Here is a 19,619-nt window from a genome sequence, read left to right on the forward strand (position 1 = left end):
GTGGTTTATAAACCATGATCAATCTCTTAAATCTACTGGGCATATTTACCTGACTCCGTCTCCTCCTTAAATAATGGCTTTATGAGATGTCCGAAGCTTGTCTCTGCTTCTCAGGAACAAGACCAGACTGAAATTCTTCTTGATTTCTAGCCCTTCCTACATGCAAAACATTTTTGCTCTATGAGTAAGCTCAGGTGAGGCTTTAGAAACCAATATTGATTGATGAGGCTTATAAACCAGGGTCGATCACTTAAACCTATTGGGCATATTTATCCTACTAAAGGTAAAGGTAAAAGTAAAGGTTCCCCTTGCACAATACATGCTAGTTGTTTCCGGATCTAGTGGACGGTGCTCATCTCTGTTACAAACCCGAAGAGCCAGCGCTGTCTGAAGACGTCTCCGTGGTCATGTGGTCGGCATGACTAAACACCTTCGAAGGCACCTGGAACGCTGTTCCCTTCCCACCAAAGTGGTCCCTATTTGTCTACTTGCATTTTTTACATGCTTTTGAACTGCTAGGTTGGCAGAAGCTGGGACAAGTAACGGGAGCTCACTCCATTACGTAGTGCTAGGGATTCGAACCGCCGAACTGCCGACCTTTCTGATCGACAAGCTCAGCATCTTAGCCACTGAGCCACCGTGTCCCTTAAATCCTACTACAGCTCCTTAAACAATGGCTTTATGGCATATCTGAAGCTTGTCTCTGATTCTGATCAGACTGAAATTCTTCTTGATGTCTAACCCTTCCTACATGCAAAGCATTTTTGCTCTATGAGTAAGCTCAGGTGAGGCCACTGGATGAATCAGCTCTCATATGCAGGCTATCAGGCCATAGGTAGTCCTCGACTAATGACTGGAATTGAGCCAGGAATTAGGGCCATAGACTGTTAAGCGGGACTACCTGTACAATCACAGCTTGACCTTTTTGGTGGGAATTGTGACTCTGCCCCAAGGTACGGCCAAACAATTGCAACCAGCCTGTCTTCCATTGAGGATCTGTATACTGCACGAACAAGAAAAAGGACTGAGAAAATACTTACAGACTCCTTACATCCTGGACATAAATCTATTTCGACTTCTTCCCTCTGGGCACTGCAGTAGGGCAGAATTGGAAGGGACATTGGAGGTCTTCTAGTCCAACCCCCTGCTTAGGCAGGAAACCCTACACCACTTCAGACAAACGGTTATCCAATCTCTTCTTTAAAACTTCCAGTGTCGGAGCGTTTACAGCTTCCACTGGTTAATTTTTCTAACGGTCAAGAAATGTCTCCTTAGTTCTAAATTGCTTCTCTCCTGTTGGTTTCTTATGATTTATCAATTGTTGTTTGTTATGTTTGATGACCTATTACTTGCTGTTTATAGGTATGCGATGAGCTTATGCACCGGAGACAAATTCCTTGCATGTCCAGTCACACTTGGCAAATAAAAGAACTCTAAATCTAAATCTCTCATTCTATCATATGCACTATCATAATTTAAGTTCTTGGTGCGGGACTGGAAAACTGAAGTTCAAATCCCTTGCAAGATTGTTGTTACAACATTAAAACAGGAAGGGTGATCTTTCTGAGTTCTTGTCTTGAGCTCCTAATTAATGGATTTTTAGATGGAACTTTACAGGGTTCCAGATCTTATCTTTAGAAGCTACGGTATTTCCCCCTCGTTTCTTAGCACAGTGGGGAAAGAAAAATAGAAAAACTTGAGCTTGATATTGCTAGGAGCTCTCTATCAGGAAACACCTTTTCCTCCTTCGCCCCTATTTTTTAAAAATATTTTCTTCTCCAACTAGTTCTGGCACATAATTCGAGTCCAAGGAGCAAGTAAGTCCCTCTTGTTTAAGCACAATTGCTCCCTTCATGGCTATGACTGGAGAGAAAAATATACTGCAGCTGGACTGGAGTCAGGATAAATATGCATTTGGATGGCCTGGTGACAGGTGCTAACAAGAGAACAATCCTCAGTGGTGGGAATTTCCCTCTTCTCCTTACAAAAGGTAGGAGGAGCCGAGAAGATCCTGGAGCTGGCTAAAATGGAGGAGAGTTTAGAGCGGCAAATTTCTCAACCACGGCAACTTTCAGACGGGTGGACTTCATCTCTCAGAACTCCCCAGCTAGCAAGCCGAAGTTGACAACACTTTAAAGTGGTTCCCAGAGGTGGGATTCAACTGGTTTGGGCCAGTTTGAGTGAACCGGATGTTAAATTTACACCTGGTTCGCCGAACTGGTAGTTGAACCAACCAGATGGCCCCGCCCACCCCACCCCGCCCCTCCCAGGACTCTCCAGGTGGCCCATTTGGATCCAGGTAAGTGCAAGGTCTGCCCTCCCGGAAGTTCTGGAAGTCCGGAAGTTGGCCTGTTTCCGGCTTCCAGAGGGCCCCTGGACCCTGGGGGAGGCTATTTTCGCCCTCCCAGCAGCCCGAGGGAAGCCTCTGGACTCTGGGAAAGGCAAAAAACGGCCCTCCTAGAAGTTCTGGTAGGCCACACCCACTATGGCCATGCCCACCCAGCAAACGGGCAGAGAACGGGTTGCTGGGATTTTGGACTCCCACCCCTGGTTGTTCCCATTGAGCAACACTGATCTACCAGTAGTCCTTGACTTACGACCACAGTTGAGTCCGTTGTTTCCGCTGCTAAACAAGGCAGTTAAGGGAGCCGTACCCCATTTTGCGACCTTTTTTCTTCTAAGCCCATCACTGCAGTTGTTAAATGAATCATACGCGCTGTTTGATGAATCTGGCTTCCTCCATTGACTTGGCTTGTGGGAAGCCATCTTGAAAAGTTACAAGCAGTGATCGCATGGTTGTGGCACACCACAACTGTCACAAACGCTTGCCGGTGGCCTAGTGCCTGAACTGAGATCCTGTGATCGCTGGGATGCTGCCCCAGTGGTGTGGAAACCTCCCCTCTCTGAAAAGGTCTCCCCCCGTCTTGTGCTAAAACCTTCTCCACCAAACAACAACATCTCTCAAAAGCACTTTTTAAAAATCTTTACCCTGTTCATAGAAACTACCTATATCAGAGTTCCTCAACCTTTTTCCGGCTTTGCGGACTGACGGAGCGGGGAGAGAGGATGGTTCTGCGTGAGGGGCTGGCAATCCCAAAGGTGCTTTTTCAAGAGGCAACTGGACTTCCGGGTTTTTCTTTGAAGACGTTTTTGCTTCTTAGAATAGAATAACAAGAGTTGGAAGGGACCTTGGAGGTCTTCTAGTCCAACCCCCTGCTTAGGCATCAAAAGACGCATTCTTTTAGAGAGTTGTTGAGGCCACTTGGAGGTTTATCTGTGTCCTAAGGGTCACCTGAGTAGTGCAAATAGGTGTGGAGCCTTCATGGCTGCAGGATGTTTTTCCCCCCCTTTCCCCCTGTACCCCTTTACTGTTGAAGACAGGTGCGCACTGTTGGGACTGACTCTGTGTTGTCTGCATCTTGAACTGAGTCTGTGTCACTTGGAGGTTTATATGTGTCCTCAGGGTCACCGGAGTAGAATAGATTAGATGAGAATACTTTATTGGCCAAGTGTGATTGGACACACAAGGAATTTGTCCTGGTGCAAATGCTCTCAGTATAACATAAAAAAAAATTCAAGAATCATAAGGTACAGCACTTATAGGGTACAATAAGCGTGTAGTAGTAAAAGGAAACCAGACCAGGAAATGGGTGGCTGTGAGTTCTAGTTCCACCTAAGGCATGAAGCAACTGCGATGCTTTCAGCCGGTCCCTCTCTCTTGGAAAAGGTGTTGGAAACTCTCTGGGTGATTTTGGGCAGGTGCAGTAAGTTAAAATACTCTTTATGGTGCAGCGGTAGAAGGTCACCGTTGTTTCCTGAGCAATCTCAGATAGTATAATCTCTGCTGGGCCTTTTGACCAGTGCTGCCATGTGAGTGCCCCTGGTCAGGTCCTCTTTTATCATAAGCACGAGTGAAAAAGAAGGCTGTGAAAATATTTACAGACCCCTCAAATCCCGGACATAAACTGTTTCAATTCCTTCCCTCAGAATGACGCTAGAGAGCACTGCACACCAGAACAACTAAACACAAGAACAGTTTTTTTTTTCTGAACTCTGCTAAACAACTAATTCCTTCGATGCTGTCCCTCAACACTGTCCAACTTTTTACTATTAATCTTCTCATCACTCCTTATCACCCATCCCCTTCCACTTGTGACTATATGACTGTAACCTTGTTGCTTGTATCTTTACAGTTTATATTGACTGTTTCCTAGTATGATTTGATTGCTTATTGTACCCTATAAGTGCTGTACCTTATGATTCTTGATTTTTTTTTTATGTTATACTGAGAGTATTTGCACCAGGACAAATTCCTTGTGTGTCCAATCGCACTTGGTCAAAAAAGAATTCTATTCTATTCTATAACACCCAGAAACTTAATATTGGCAACTTGCTCTACTCGGTCTCCATTGGTAAGCAAGAGCTAGATGTCTAAACTATTCCTTCTATAATCCACTATAAGTTCCTTGGTCTTACTGATGTTAAGGACCATGTGATTGATTCCAGCTTCCCACATTCACTCTTTCCTTCTTGAAAGCTGGCTGTGGAGGTCACAAGTGGTAATTACATCACCGTAGGCATTTGTGTATGTATCGGGTAAATACAGCTAGTTGTCTTGATTGTTTACCTCTGAAGGCACTTTGCCTGGTGTATTCATATTGATTGAGGATGTTTCTCTCCTGCTGCCTTGGCTGTCCTTCAATACGCAGAATCAAAACTCCATTGTTTTTTTATCTTCCTTTTCAAATCCAATTTCAGCAACTTCAAGGCTGAACAAACTTAGTTCTCCAGGATGTACGTACCTGTGGTTTTTCAGGAACTCCCTTATCATCTTCAAAAAGGGGAATATACAAGGATCCTGGAATATAAATAGCACCTGTTTTCAGGTGGATTGTAAAACTTTTCTTTGAAGAAGTTTCTTTTCTTTCCAAAGAAAAGTTTTATGGGGCATTCTCCTGCTGTAGCATATCTTTATGTCCTGTTTGCAGAAAAGCACGTCCAGAGTTATGACTTGAGGGCCAGGGAGAGCCGACTTCTCTTGAAACAGGCGGCTTCTTGTAAAAAGCACCTGGCTCAGGTGTCAAGGGAGTTTATATGGGTGAATGTCATGGCAATAAGAAAACACAATTGTACATTTGGACTATTGGCACAGCCTTACTCACTCACCTCACCCGTGTTTGAGATGGCAAAATTTAACTCCTTCCATACAGCAAGGAGGAAAAGACAGTACAGATAGGCCTTGACTGACAAGGCTTTGCTTAGTGGCCATTCAAAGTTACAGCAGCACTGAAAAAAAGTGACTGAAGACCATTTTTCACACTTATGACCGTAGCGGTATCCCCACGTTCAAGTGACTTACATTCGGGTGCTTGACAACTGGTCCATATTTGTGACAGTCCCAGTGTCCCGGGGTCAGGTGATCCCCTTCTGCGACCTTCTGACAAGCAAAGTGGTGTAGGGTTTCCTGCCTAGGCAGGGGGTTGGACTAGAAGACCTCCAAGGTCCTTTCCAACTCTGTTATTCTATTCTATTCTATTCTATTCTATTCTATTCTATTCTATTCTATTCTATGCTATGCTATTCTAAAGTTGAAAACATGCATTAAATGAATGAGAGAGGTGGATCAAAGAAGCCGCTACAACATGCTTTAGAACCATGATGGCGAACCTCTGGCACGCGTGCCAGGGGTGGCACACAGAGCCCACTCTGTGGGCATGCACACTATTGCCAGCTGCTTTTCTGGTTTCTGGCATGCCAGCCAGGTGGTCTTTGCAGGTGCCAGAACGCTGGAAAATGGCCCACAAAACAGGCCATTTGGGGCCCTTTTCAGGCCACGTTTTGGGCGTTTTTCAGGCCATTTTCTGGGCCTTTTTCAGGCTGGTTTTTCAGGCCATTTTTTGTGCCATTTTCAGGCCATTTTTTCAGGCCAAACAACTCAAAAAACACCCTGAAAAATGACCCCAAACAGCCCCCAAACACCCTGGAAAATGGCCCCAAAAGGGCTTGAAAATGGCCCCCAAATGGCCTGAAAACGGCCAAAAAACAGGCATGCATGCGGTGCTCCAGCACCCGCACATTCACATGTATTCTGGTTTGGGCAGTTGGTGTTGAAAAGGTACGCCATCACTGCTTTAGACCTTGTAAGAGAAAAATTGGGTCACTTTATGGCAGCCAAGAATCAGATTACAGATTAACAGAGTTGAAAGGGATCTTGTAGGTCATCTAGTCCAACCCCCCTGCCCCTGCCCAGGCAGACCCTACATCACTTCTGGCAGATGGCAGTCCAGTCTCTCCGTGAAAGCCTCCAGCGATGAAGCTCCCACAACTTCAGAAGGAGTTGGTAGAAGGGTAGAAGGCAGCACTTTTTTTTTAAGGCAGAAGTTCTCATGTGCTTCAGTTTACCTCAGCAGCTACGTAAAATCTAGCTGCACGCACCTGGTAAAATGAACGGCACCTCACAAAAGCTTTTGCCTTCAAATAAATTTGATTAGTTAGGATAGATGCCCCCGGACTCCTGATTTTCAGCCCTAAAATGGGGTCGCTGCTTTTTGAGTTAGGCTGTTGGCATCAAATATGGATATATTTGGACGCAATCTTTAGGGATAAAGGCTACATTTATGTTGCCCGGAAAGTGTGGGGAGCTGCACGTATAAGCAGTCCTCAACATATAGGCGTTCCTTTACGTGACCGTTTGAAATTACAACGGCCCTGGAGAAAAGTGACTTAACAACTGGCGCCTGGCTCAAAACCGCGCCAGGAGAATTACGGGAAATTAAATGCCTATTTAGGTAATTTTGGCTATTTCCAGCTGGGGCACCAGGCCAGGTACTCGGTTTGTTTGTCTTTTTTTTTTTTTAAAAAAAAGAGAGGAACGCTTCAAGACTTGTGAATGGTCCCATAGCGATCATGAGGTCCCAACAGCTGCTGCAAAAGCCCGACGTTGTCCCTGATCCAAAAAAACAAATGGGAACCAAACACGGATCTTTCAGCAAGACAAGGTGTGACTCCCGAGGCAGCGATTCCCTTATTAATAATCTTTTATTTAAACTGTGTGAACAGTGACTTTCTTCTGTTAACCTTGAGCTTATTGCCGTGGCGTTGTTTTTTTTCTTTTCTGGAGTTCCAAGCAGCTTCCGTGGCTGGCAGCCAGGTATTGGCCTGAGTTCGGTGAACTCATCTACTGGCAAGATATCCAGAGTGCAAGGATGTCGTTGTGAGACTAATAATCCCAGCAGGAATGCATGCCGCTGCGTTCGGTGGGATGGCTTCCCTTTGCAGAGGGCTGCATCTGTGCATCTAGTTGTGGTTTTGACAAGTGCATTTTCAAGGTGCACTTTAAATACTGGCATGTACTAACAAAATCACAGTAATCACCTTCTCTCTTCTTCCTTCTTCTCTCCTCCTCCTCCTCCTTTTCTCCCTCTCTTTTTCCTCCTCAAATATAATCCCCTTAGAAATTTCAATTTCTTCTTCTTCTTCCTCCTCCTCCCAATTTCTCCAGAACTCTACCATGGAAAGGGCCTACAAATCTCAAGAGAATAGTAAACAGTGCTAACAGTCATTGGCAAACAGTCGGCTTATATAAATCTTCCTTCCTGCAGAATTTTCAGGGATTCATGCAAAGCACTTATTTTTTTATTTTTTAAATTCACAATATTGTTTGAATTTATTGTCTTTTTTCAAGTCATTGCAAGTTTTGAAGGTCTTCTGATTGTTTTTGCTTCGCGTGCCACTGCTTGTGCCACCTGGGGGGGAAAATATGGTTGTCCCTTCAGCAAAAGATGCTTCGTGCACATTCGTACAGTCTCTACGGGCCTGTCAGCCTTCAAGATCTTCTACTATTGCTTTGCATCTTTTGGCTGACATAAGTAACGGGGGGAGGTGGGGGTAAAGTCTGGGAAGCAAGCTGTTACATTCTAGTGTTGTGTAAAATGAGGAGGGGGGAGTATAAATTCTCACTTAGCTTTCTTTTCTCTGCGCAACTGTAAACTTTTATCAAAATATGCCGAGGTCAACGGACAGAGGCCTCATCATCACCTGAAGATGTCCCCATGATCATATTCACAACTTTTAATTGGAAAAATCATTTGAACTGTTGGGGGTGGGAACATTTCCATCACTTTGTATATGTGATTTGCGCGCCAAATTTCCCAGATTCAGAATGCTATGGTTGCTACCACTTCAATTTCAGTAAAAGGTATCTTTTCTCTAATCTAAAGAGTCTAAGTATTTCTTTCTTGAATTTTGAATGGAGCTCCACCTGACAGGGCCTTATTTAATGGCGGTCACAGCCCCCTGTTTGAATGGAATGGAAGTCAAAATAGCCATGGGGAGATGTGAAGGAAGGAGAGGCTCTTCTCTAACCAAAGGGAGGTCTCTCAAAGCTTTGTTGGTCTCAGTCCCGTGGGCTTGAGGAGTTTCCTTCACCTGTCTCTTCTCTCTTGCTCTCCTTTCAGTGGTTTGCTTACTCCTTCATGACCAAGTGCCTCATCACCCTCTCTACGGTGGGATTAATGATCCTGATCTTGGCCTTTCACATCAAAGAGCTCCAGGTAATTATAATTTTAATTGAATTTTGTTGAGGGCGGCTTCCCGTTGCAGCTTTTGAGCCTCACACCTAAATGCTTGGAATCCAGTGTGAGAGCCATTGACCCGGGGCAGCTTCTAAGTGTTTCTATGAAGCAGCACGAGAACTAACTAAACTAAGGAGCAGAGAACTGTTGAGGCTCACCCAGCAAGGTTATCCATCTCAACATCTACCTTAGTTAGACGGGCTCATCCCTTTTATGGGTTTGACTATCATCCGTTGCCTTTTATGAACCTAGAAAGCCTATGCCTGCTGTGGAGACGTGCAGTATAACACATAACAGATAATCAGAGTTGGAAGGGACCTTATAGGTCATCTAGTCCAACCCCCTGCCCAAGCGGGAGACCCTACACCATTTCTGACAGATGGCAGTCCAATCTCTTCTTGAAAGTCTCAAGTGATGACGCTCCCACAACTTCTGAGGGCAACTTCTGTTCCATGGGTTGATTGTTCTCACTGTCAGAAAGTTTCTCCTTATTTCCACATTAAATCTCTCCTTGTTCAGTTTCCATCCATTATTCCTTGTCTGGCCGACAGGTACTTTAGAGAATAGCTTGACCTCTAACAAGGGATTGTTATCAACCAGGTTGGTTTCAAGGAGAACAAACCAGACGGGTTAGGGGCGACATGATAGCAGTCTTCCAATATTGGAGGGGGTGTCACCAAGATGAGGGGTGGTAAATATATTCTCCATAGCCTTTGAGGGCAGGACAAGAAGTAACGAATGGAAACTTATCAAGGAGTGATCCAACCTAGAATTAAGGAGAAATTTCTCATCAGTGAGGACAGTTAATCAGTGGGATCACTTGCTTCCAGAAATTGTGGGCGGGCCATCAAGAACAAATCTGGACGACCATTTCTCCAGAATGGTGTAAGGCAGGGCTCCCCAAGCTTGGCAACTTTAAGACTTGTGGACTTCAAGTCCCAGAATTCTCCAGCCAGCATAACTTCTTCTCCAGCATAGCTGGCTGGAGAATTCTGGGACTTGAAGTCCACAAGTCTTAAAGTTGCCAAGTTTGGAGACCTATAGTCTAAATCATTATTTTTCAACCTTGGCCACTTTAAGGTGGGTGGACTTCAGCTCCCAGAATTCCACAGCCATCATTTTACACCTGGATGCAAATCTCATCAACCTCCCAAAATTTTGTTTTGGGATTTTATTTATATCCCAGATGCTAAGAAGCAAAATTAGGAATACAGGTAGTCCTCGACTTATGACCACAATTGAGCCCCAAAATTTTTGGTTGCTAAGCGAGACATTTGTTAAGTGAGCTTTGACCCATTTAACCACCTTTCTTGCCACTGTTGTTAAGAGGATCACTGCAGTTGCTAAGTTAGTCACAAGGATGTTAAGCGAACCTGGCTTCCCTGTTGACTTTGCTTGCTAGAAGGTTTCAAAAGGGGATGACATGATTTTAGGATGCTGCAACGGTCATAAATATGAACCAAATACGAATTCAATCCATCCATGGGGATGCTGCAATGGTTATAAGTGCAAAAACATGGTCGTAACTCACTTATTTCAGTGCCGTTGTCACTTTGAACAGTCACTGAACAATCTGTTGTATTTCAAGGTTAGATGGAGGGCAGCGCAGGGCAATTATCCCATAAATATGGGAGCTCCCTCAGAATGAGACCTGAAAAAGAACAAACTTTGATTTGGGGAAGGGCAGGTTTACTTAGCTTATATCTGCCAGGATCAACAATCTTCCTTTTAATTCTGTCATAACAAAAAGATTGTTATGGCGAAACTTTGACATACTTTGTAGATACCATTCCTTTAAGAAGAAAATGAAATAACCCTGGAAAATATTTATCTGAACTGCAAGAAGGTAGAAGTAATAGGTCTTTCACATGTGCTGGGTGGAACAAGATTAATAGAGTTGGAAGGGACCTTGTAGGTCATCCAGTCCAACCCCCTGTCCAAGCAGGAGACCCTACACCATTTCTGACAGAAGGCAGTCCAGTCTCTTTTTGAAAGCCTCCAGTGATGAAGGTCCCACAACTTCCGAAGGCAATTTCTTATTAAAAGGGAGGAATAAATAGAATAATTTGCCCCCATCCCCCCAAAATGAGATTTTATACATTTATAAACTCCCCCCCCCCCACATATAAATAGATAAGCAGCATTATCAATTTTGGACACCTAACATCAAACACATCATCAAAAAAGCACAACAAAGAATGTTCTTTCTGCACCGATTCAGGAAGCTCAAACTGCCCAAAGAGCTGCTGATTCAGTTCTACAGAGGAATTATTGAGTCTGTCATCTGCACCTCTTGAACTGTCTGGTTTGGTTCTGCAACCCAACAGGACAGACACAGACTTCAGAGAGTAATTAGGACTGCAGAAAAAACAATTACTATCAACCTGCCTTCCATGGAGAATCTGTATACTGCACGAGTCAAAAAGAGGGCTGTGAAAATATTTACAGACCCCTCACATCCTGAACATAAACTGTTTCAACTCCTACCCTCAAAACGATGCTATAGAGCACTGCACACAGAACAACTAGACACAAGGACAGTTTTTTCCTATTGTTTAATCATCACTCTGCTAAACAAATAATTCCCTCAACACTTTTCAACTATTTACAAAGTATACACTATTACTGTTAATCTTCTCACCACTCCTTATCACCCATCCTCTCCCACTTGATTGTTTCTTAGTATGATTTGATTGTTGATTGTACCCTATGATTATCATTAAGTGTTGTACGTTATGATTCTTGATTCTTAATGAATGTACTTTTTCTTTATGTATACTGAGAGTATTTACACCAAGACAAATTCCTTGTGTGTCCAATCACACTTGGCCAATAAAGTATTCTATTCTATTCTATTCCATTCCATTCCATTCCATTCCATTCCATTCCATTCCATTCCATTCCATTCTATTCTATTCTATTCTATGCAAAAAGCTGGTTTCAAATTAAGACTGGATTCCTCCTTAAATGGGTGGCCTACGAGCTGCCCTTCAGAAACTGGACACAGCTCCCTTTAAGATAAATTCAGCGCAACTAAAGAATAAGTTAAAACATTTAAAAAAAACTCCCAATAATCTAACTCTGTTCTGATGCTGAATCATTTCCCCTGTCTGTTCCATGTTAAAAAATTACAAGTTTGCGTTGCAAAATTTGCAAAGCCTGGGACAACTGAGATGACTAAGATAATTTACTGATCTTAGTTATTTCAAGTTCACAAAGATAATTTAGATGAGCTGGGCAATGTAGAAAGGTGATAAACAAACAAACAAACAAACAAACAAATAGAAATAATCAGCCACAGTTTGAGGCGATGGACAGTGCATGTGGCGCAAGAAATGTATTTATTCATTTGATTTCTACCGTTGCCCATCTCAGCAATTAAAATATAGATGGTGCATCCTCTATTTTGGGGACAGTGGTAGTTTCCCCCCTCAAAAAAAATTTGGGTACCATCAAACTCCTAAAACCTGGGCACCTTAAAACCCCTTTGGGGGCGTGCTCAGCATCAACCAAACACCCTTGTTAACAAATAATATGAAAGAACACTAGTGTTAACTCTGCACCTGTCATCCTGCCCTAGTTTTAGCAGTCAAAAGCAAAGAGAAAAAAAATGCATTTGCCAAATACAGGATTCTTCTGAATGGATTCATGTTTAAATAGTGCGCAGGGTTGGAAAATGCCAAACAGATCGGGCTGAAGTTGAGACTTGTTCCTCCAAGGCTGACTGGCCAGCCCAGATATTTAATCCTCCCCTTCCGTAGAGCTCAATATGTCTTGGGTTTGTGGCGGGCGAGCCAGCGACAGTCGGAAAATATACTTCAGAAGAATTTTTCTTTCTTTCCTGTGGACTGTTTGATCTCGGTTGCTGACTGGAGAGAACTATTTCCTGGCTGAGTCACGCCGGGTTCACCCAGCTACTGCCAAGCTGGGATGGGTGGCAGAGACTTTGGGCAACTGAGGATCAAAGTAGTATAGAATGGAATAACAGAATGGGAAGGGATCTTGGAGGTCTTCTAGTCCAGCCCCCTGCTTAGGCAGGAAACCCTTTCAGACAAAGAGTTATCCAATTTCTTCTTAAAAACTTCTGGTGTTGGAGCATTCACGACTTCTGGAGGCAGGTTGTTCCACTGATCAATTGTTCTCACTGTCACAAAATTTCTTCTTAGTTCTAAGGTTGCTTCTCTCCTTGATTAGTTTCCACCCATGGCTTCTTGTCCTGCCTTCAGGTGTTTTGAAGAATAGCTTGACTCCTTCTTCTTTGTGGCAGCCCCTGAGATATTGGTGATGTTCCTTTGATGGGCATTTCCTCAAAGTGCATTTTAGGCCCTTAAATCAGGGGGTATTTCATTTGCTGATATGTTTACCAGGGCTTCCCTGCTACTCAGAGGTGGTATTCAGCTGGTTCTGACCAGTTCTGGAGAACTGGTCGCAGAAATTTTGAGCAGTTCGGAGAACCGGCCAATACCACCTCTGACTGGCCCCACCAACCCCATCTATTCTCTGCCTCCCATTGAGTCCCAGCTGATCGGCTGGGTTTCTTTTGATTGCTCTGCACAGGAGAACCGAGCTGGAAAGCGGTTAGTGGGGTGGGGAGGGAATGGGGATTTTGCAGTATCCTTCCCTTGCCACACCCACCAAGCCACACCACACCCACCAAACCATGCCCACAGAACCAATAGTCAAAATTTTTGAATCCCATCCCTGCTGTTACTCCAATTAACCACGTCTTGGAACAGCCCCCCACTTATAAAAGGGTTTAAAACCACACATCCGAATCACATAATAAAAGCAGAAAAGCAATTGCAATAAACACTGGGCTGCTGGAGGAGTATCGAACCCCAGTTGCTGACCAATGCAGCTGAAATTGGTCTGGTATAAATGTAAAACTAAGCCCGCATTCACAGGTTAGTCCTCAACAATAGTTCATTTAGTGAGCGTTCAAAGTTACAATGTCACTGGAAAAAAGTGACTTATGACTGTTTTTTCACACTGACAACCCTTGAAGCATCCCACTGGTCACGTGATCAAAATTCGGATGCTTGGCAAGTGATTCGTATTTATGACGGCTGCAGTGTTTCAGGGGTTATGTTTCTGAGACCTTCTGGCCAGGGAAGCCAGGTTCACTTAACAACCATGTTACTAACTTAAGAATTGCAGTGATTCACTTAACAAACGGGGCGAGAAAAGTTGTAAAATGGAACAAAACTCCCTTAACGAATGTTTCACTTAGCAACATAAAGTCTGGGGCTCAGTTGTGGTCGTAAGATGAGAACTACCTGTATTTGGCCAGATGGGCAATTTTGTGTTCCTCTCTTGGAAGTCATCAAGGAGGTGGAAATCAAGACTAAGCCTTCAGCGATCTGTAAACTGATTTTAATAATAACCAAAAAAGCTTTTGCACTTCCAGAAAGCAATCCATCAAGGATAATCTGTACTTCCTTCGTAAAAAACCACTTGGCATTCAGTTCCGTTCCTTATTTTTGTGATACCGCAATAGCAACTTTTGACAATAGAGGGTTTATTCTAATCCCGAGGAGGAAATTACTCAAATGTTAGCTGTCTTGAAGCACAGAAGCTCAATTCCAGATGTAGGGAGCTGTCAAAAGTTTGTGAATTCCTGCAGACCTCTCTGACACATACCTTGAAACAGGTTCGCATCCATTCTCAGCCACACGAGATCCCTGAGTGACTTTGGGCCAGGGCAGAGGTGGTATACAGCCGGTTCTGACCAGATCTGGAGAACCGGTAGAGGAAATTTTGAATAGTTTGGAGAACCGACAAATCCCACCTCTGACTGGCCCCGCCACCATTTGTTCTCTGCCTCCACTGAGTCCCAGCTGATCGACTGGGTCTTCTTTTGTTGCCCTGCACAGGAGAACGGAGCTGGAAAGCAGGTTAGTGGGGTGGGGAGAGAATGGGGATTTTGCAGTAACTTTCCCTTGCCATGCCCTCCAAGCCATGCCACGCCCATCAAGCCACGCTCACAAAACTGGTAGTAAATTTTTTTTGAATCCCAGCACTTGGCCAGGGAGTCAGTGAGGAGATGTGTTGAAGGCCCTGGATGAGGAGCAGGGAGACACAGGTTTTAGCTTCCTGGGGGATTCAGAGCCTTATGTGTTTCCCATCTTAAGAACCAACAAAGCAACACCTAGAGCAAACAAAGAGCACAGTCACCATGTGCTTTACTGCTCAACTATATCACTAACAGGAAACAGGAAAGTCTACTTAGAATGAAAGAGCATAGAGTATACACCATATACCCAAGCTTGTAAATGCTGCCATCTATTGGCTGAATACTACTGTAGTTGTTGCATAGAAATACATTCCAACAATAAATCCCAACAGTGGCACAATCTTGTAGAGAGAACCCCTGGCTTTGCTTCAGGCTCATTCATGCTCTCATGTTCCTTTTGCCTTGTAGCTCTTCATGCTGGATAACGCCCTGACCGATTGGCGAATTGCGGTCAGCACCCCGAAATTGGTTCTCATCGTGCTCGAGCTTTTAGTCTGCTCCCTTCACCCCTTCCCAGTGGGAGATTTCTTTTGCCTGGATCCCAAGCAGGGACAGACCATCGTCTTCCTCTCGGATGTTGACATGTTACTTTCACTGGTGATGTTCCTCCGCCTCTACCTAGTTCCTCGAGCTGTGCTACTGCGGAGTAGTGTGCTGGGAGATGCCTCCTACCGCAGCATCGGGTCCCTCAACAAGATCCACTTCCAGTACCCTTTCGTGTTACGGGTGATGGTGAACAGCCAGCCGGGCCGTGTGCTGCTCATCTTTACGGTGGGACTCTGGATCACTGCTTTTTGGATACTGTCCGTCTGTGAACGGTGAGGAGCCTGTTGTATGTTCATAACGAGATCCTCAGTACCGGGTTTGGGGGCTTTTTGGTTGTTGTTTAATATCCCGCCTTTCCCCAGATCTGGTAAGAGAGCCTTTCCTGTCTTAGCAGAGTTCCTTTCTTTCTTTGGGAGCACCCTAATGAGATTTCTCCCTCCCCCTCCCCTCCCTCCCTCCCTCCCTCTCCCTCCCTCCCTGTCTCTCTCCCTCCTTCCCCTTGTGTGTCTTCCTCTCTCTCTCTCTCTGTCTCCTTCCCTTCTCTCTTTGTCTCTCTCCCTCCTTCCCTCTCTTTGTCTCCCTCCCTCTCTTTCTCTCTCTCTCTCTCTGTGTCTCCCTCCCTCTCTTTGTGTCTCCCTCCCTCCCTCTGTGTTTCTCCCTCCCTCCCCCTTTCTCCCTCCCCTTCTCCCTTCTTTCTTCCCTCTTTCTTTGTGTCTCTCTCCCCCCTTTTCTCTGTGTCTCTTCCTCCCTCCCTCCCTTCTTTCCTCCCTCTCTCTTCCACTTTGAAAGGCCCAGGTCTCTTGATGCCAAATTATCCTTGAGAGCCACTTTGCAAATTTTGCAGAATTGCATGGGCTCCAAAGTTTCCCAATCTGCTCTGGAGGATCTATAGGTCAAATCTTGGGGGATCCTCTGCACGCCAAGCACAGGCGCCCGCCCTCTTCTCCGAAGGAATCCTAACCACTTCTAAGTTGAAAAAGTCCTTTCTTTTTCTTCTTCTTTTCTTTCCTTTTTTTTAAAGGACAGCTCCATTTGCTGTCCTATCAGCCAGCCAAACGTCAGCTCACCTGAGAAAGCCAGCAACTAAGTGAGCCTCTCCGCTGGGGGAAAAATAAACATTTTGTCACTTTGGGTGACACAGATTAAAAAAAGGAAAAGAATCCTTCTGATTTCAAAAGAGTTGAAAGGTGGCTCAACTCTACAATCAACAATCTATTCTTATTTATTAGTTGGCCTGCTTCTCGTAGAGCCTGACCGGAAAAACATGTGGTCAAACTGGCTTGGCTTAGAGTTCCTACTGGATTCCCACCATATTTCTGAAGGATTGAATATTTTCCCATGAACGAGACAATGTCTACATCCTGGAGCCTCTGACCAAGTTGTCTTGTTGTCTGCTTAGTATGTTTTTAGGTTGTTTGCCTGTGCCCACCAATCCCATTGCTAAATGATCCCCATAACCCCCCAGATCTCTTGAAGTTATCTTCACATGAAGATTGTGTGTCAGAATAGAGCTGGAAGGGACCTTGGAGGTCCTCTAGTCCAGCCCCCTGCTCAAACATGGGACCCTATACCATTTCAGACAACTGGCTGTCCAGTCTCTTCTTAAAAGCCTCCGGCGATGAAGCACCTACAACTTCTGAAGGCAAAGCCGCTCCATTGGTTCATTGTCCTCACTGTTAGAAAGTTTCTCCTTAATTCCAGGTTGCTTCTCTCCTGGATTCGTTTTCATCCATTGCTTTCTGTCTTGCTTTCTGATGCTTTGGAAAATAATTTGACCCTCTCTTTTTTGTGGCAGCCCCTCAAATACTGGAACATATCTATCATGTCCCCCCTAGTCCTTCTCTTCTCTAGATTAGCCAAACCCACATCCTGCAACCATTCTTCATATGTTTTAGTCTCCAGGCCTTTAATCATCTTAGTTGCTCTTCTTTGCACAAAGGCTCAACATCTTTTTTGTAATGTGTTGACAAAAATGGATGCAATATCCCAGGTGAGGGTCTTACTAAGATTTTCTAAAGCAGTACTAACTCTTCACGGGATTTTGATTCTATGCCTCCCGTTTACACAACTAAGGTTTGTATTGGCTTTTTTGGCTGCTGCTGCACACTGCCGGCTCATATTTATGTAATCGTCCACTAGGATTCCAAGTTTCCTGTCCTGTGTTTGAGCCAGATTTTGCCCAATCTGTAGTTGTGCCTTTGGTTTTTCCCGCCTAAGTATAAAACCTTGCTTTCCTCCACATTAAATTTCATTTTGTTGATCTCAAGAGCTCAACCTGCTGTAAAGAGCAGTTAGCAGTCCCTCTCTCTCAGCTGGTAGTGGTATTCAATGTTTTTTTTACTACCAGTTCTGTGGGCCTGGCTTGGTGGGTGTGGCAGGGAAGGATACTGCAAAATCCCACCCCACTCACGTGCTTTCCAGCTCCATTCACCTGTACAGGGCAACGAAAGAAGAGCAAGCCAATCAGCTGGGACTCAGGAGGCAGAGAACAGATGGGGTTGACGGGGCCAGTCAGAGGTGGGTATTTGCCAGTTCTCTGAACTACTCAAAATGTCCACTACCGGTTCTCCAGAACTGGTCAGAACTGGCTGAATACCACCTCTGCTCTCAGCCCTAGGAAGCAGCAAAGCACCGGGAAAACTGCAGGCTCACAGTCAACACTACTCAAAGACACACAGATGCAACCCACAACTTTTTCTAAGGCACGTTATGACATCAGTGAAGGCTGTACAATACAGTGACCCTGAGTCCTTTATCATAAAGGATAATCTTTCAGAAAGCAGCCCTTTAGGTTAATTTGATTTTTTATTCATTTTGCTTTTGAGCTTTCCCCTGCCAAGCAACCCATAAACAATTCAACTGGTTTATCTTTATGAAGTTTGTTTTACCCAGATTTGCCCCTTTTTCAGGCTTGTGCGCCCCCACTCCCCCTCCCAGAAAATATGGCCGAAATAGGGTATATCAGTAGCTAATAAATACAGTTGCTTGCAGAGACTTTCTAGGTCAGAGGTATCCAAACTTAGCAACTTTAAGACTGGTAGACTTCAACTTCCAGAATTCTCTAGCCAGCATTCTGGAAGTTGAAGTCCACCAGTCTTAAAGTTGCCAAGTTTGGGGACCCCCTGTTCTAGGTGCACACAGATCCTTTACCCTGGACTATAACCAGAACCTTTATTTCTGGAAAGCAATGGAGGCTTTCGGTATGTGATCCGAACTAAGAAAACTGATCACTTGCTAACAAGGATAATGAAGAGGAACCCACCCCTGCTGAGAGAAGCCAGAGACCCCACCCTTAATGGAAAGCAACTGGAACACCAATATTATCCACTGCTAGGCTTGTTATTGTTATTAATAGCTGTTTGGTCATCAGACAAAGACTGTTTTATTGTCTTTAAAAATGTTGATTTGATTAAAAAAAGAGAAACAATCCACATGGGACTCAGTGGCTATGGTTTAGCTAACCTGAATTTACAGATGTATTTGGATTTATGTGTTTGAATCTTTTATTTTATTATTTTATTTTATATTTCTTATTTTTGTTTCATTCCATTATTATTCTATTCTAATTCTATTCTACAGATGTTCTTAATTCTAATTCTATTCTACATAATTCTATTCTATTCTACATTATTCTATTCTCTACTCTACTCTACCGTCTTCTTAATTCTAATTCTATTCTACTCTACTCTACTCTACTCTACTCTACCATATTCTTAATTCTAATTCTATTCTACGTAATTCTACTCTATTCTACATTATTCTATTCTCTACTCTACCGTCTTCTTAATTCTAATTCTACTCTACTCTACTCTACTCTATTCTACCATATTCTTAATTCTAATTCTAATTCTTAATTCTAATGACTTATGATTGGTCCTTGAATTTATGGCCGTTGTAGCATCTTCAGGGCCACATGATCAAAACTGGGGTGCTTTTAGCATGTGTTTATGACAGTGGTGGTGTCCCAAAGTCACGTGATTGCCATTTGCAACTTTCCCAGTTGATTTCCGACACGCAAAGTCAAGGCGGGAGGGATGGCGAGAAAGCTGGATTTGCTTAACAACATGATTGATTTAACAACTGTAGCGATTTGCATAACAACCATGGCAAAAAAAAAAGGGGCGTGACTTACTTAACAACTGTCTTGCATAGCAATGAAAATTCTGGTCCCTGTTGTGTTCATAAATTAAGGACTGCCTCATTTAACAACTGCCTTGCTTAGAAACGCTAATTCTGATCCTAACTGGGGTCGTAGGTTGAGGATCAACTGCCCCTTCCCAGATAAATGAGCATGAACCTATTTTCTCTTATTTGATCTGCCAGGCAGCATATGGATGAGAACAACTATCTCGGTGGGGCATTCTGGTTGATTCCCATCACTTTTCTGACCATCGGCTATGGAGATGTGGTGCCCAAAACAGTGTGCGGGAAAGTCGTGTGCTTGTTCACTGGTGTTATGGTAAGGAACACGACAACATCTTACAATG

General features: G+C 44.0%; 1 protein-coding gene across 3 annotated transcripts in view; it reads left to right on the top strand.

Annotated features, from left to right (window-relative positions):
- KCNN4 (potassium calcium-activated channel subfamily N member 4) overlaps positions 1–19,619 on the top strand; it is a 46,611-nt gene that overhangs the window by 16,587 nt on the left and 10,405 nt on the right. For 2 of the 3 annotated variants that reach the window (XM_026718860.2, XM_087940031.1), the window contains exons 2-4: positions 8,457–8,552; positions 14,995–15,404; positions 19,456–19,591. In XM_026718860.2, the coding sequence (XP_026574645.2) occupies positions 8,457–8,552; positions 14,995–15,404; positions 19,456–19,591 (642 nt within the window). Of the gene's footprint in view, positions 1–1,790; positions 2,300–8,456; positions 8,553–14,994; positions 15,405–19,455; positions 19,592–19,619 lie in introns of those variants that run through there. The other variant, XM_087940030.1, reaches the window with a different exon arrangement.

Source organism: Pseudonaja textilis, chromosome 10 (assembly GCF_049901715.1).
Source record: "Pseudonaja textilis isolate UNSWEBS1 chromosome 10, rPseTex1.2, whole genome shotgun sequence".
NCBI classification, from domain to species: Eukaryota; Metazoa; Chordata; class Lepidosauria; order Squamata; family Elapidae; genus Pseudonaja; species Pseudonaja textilis.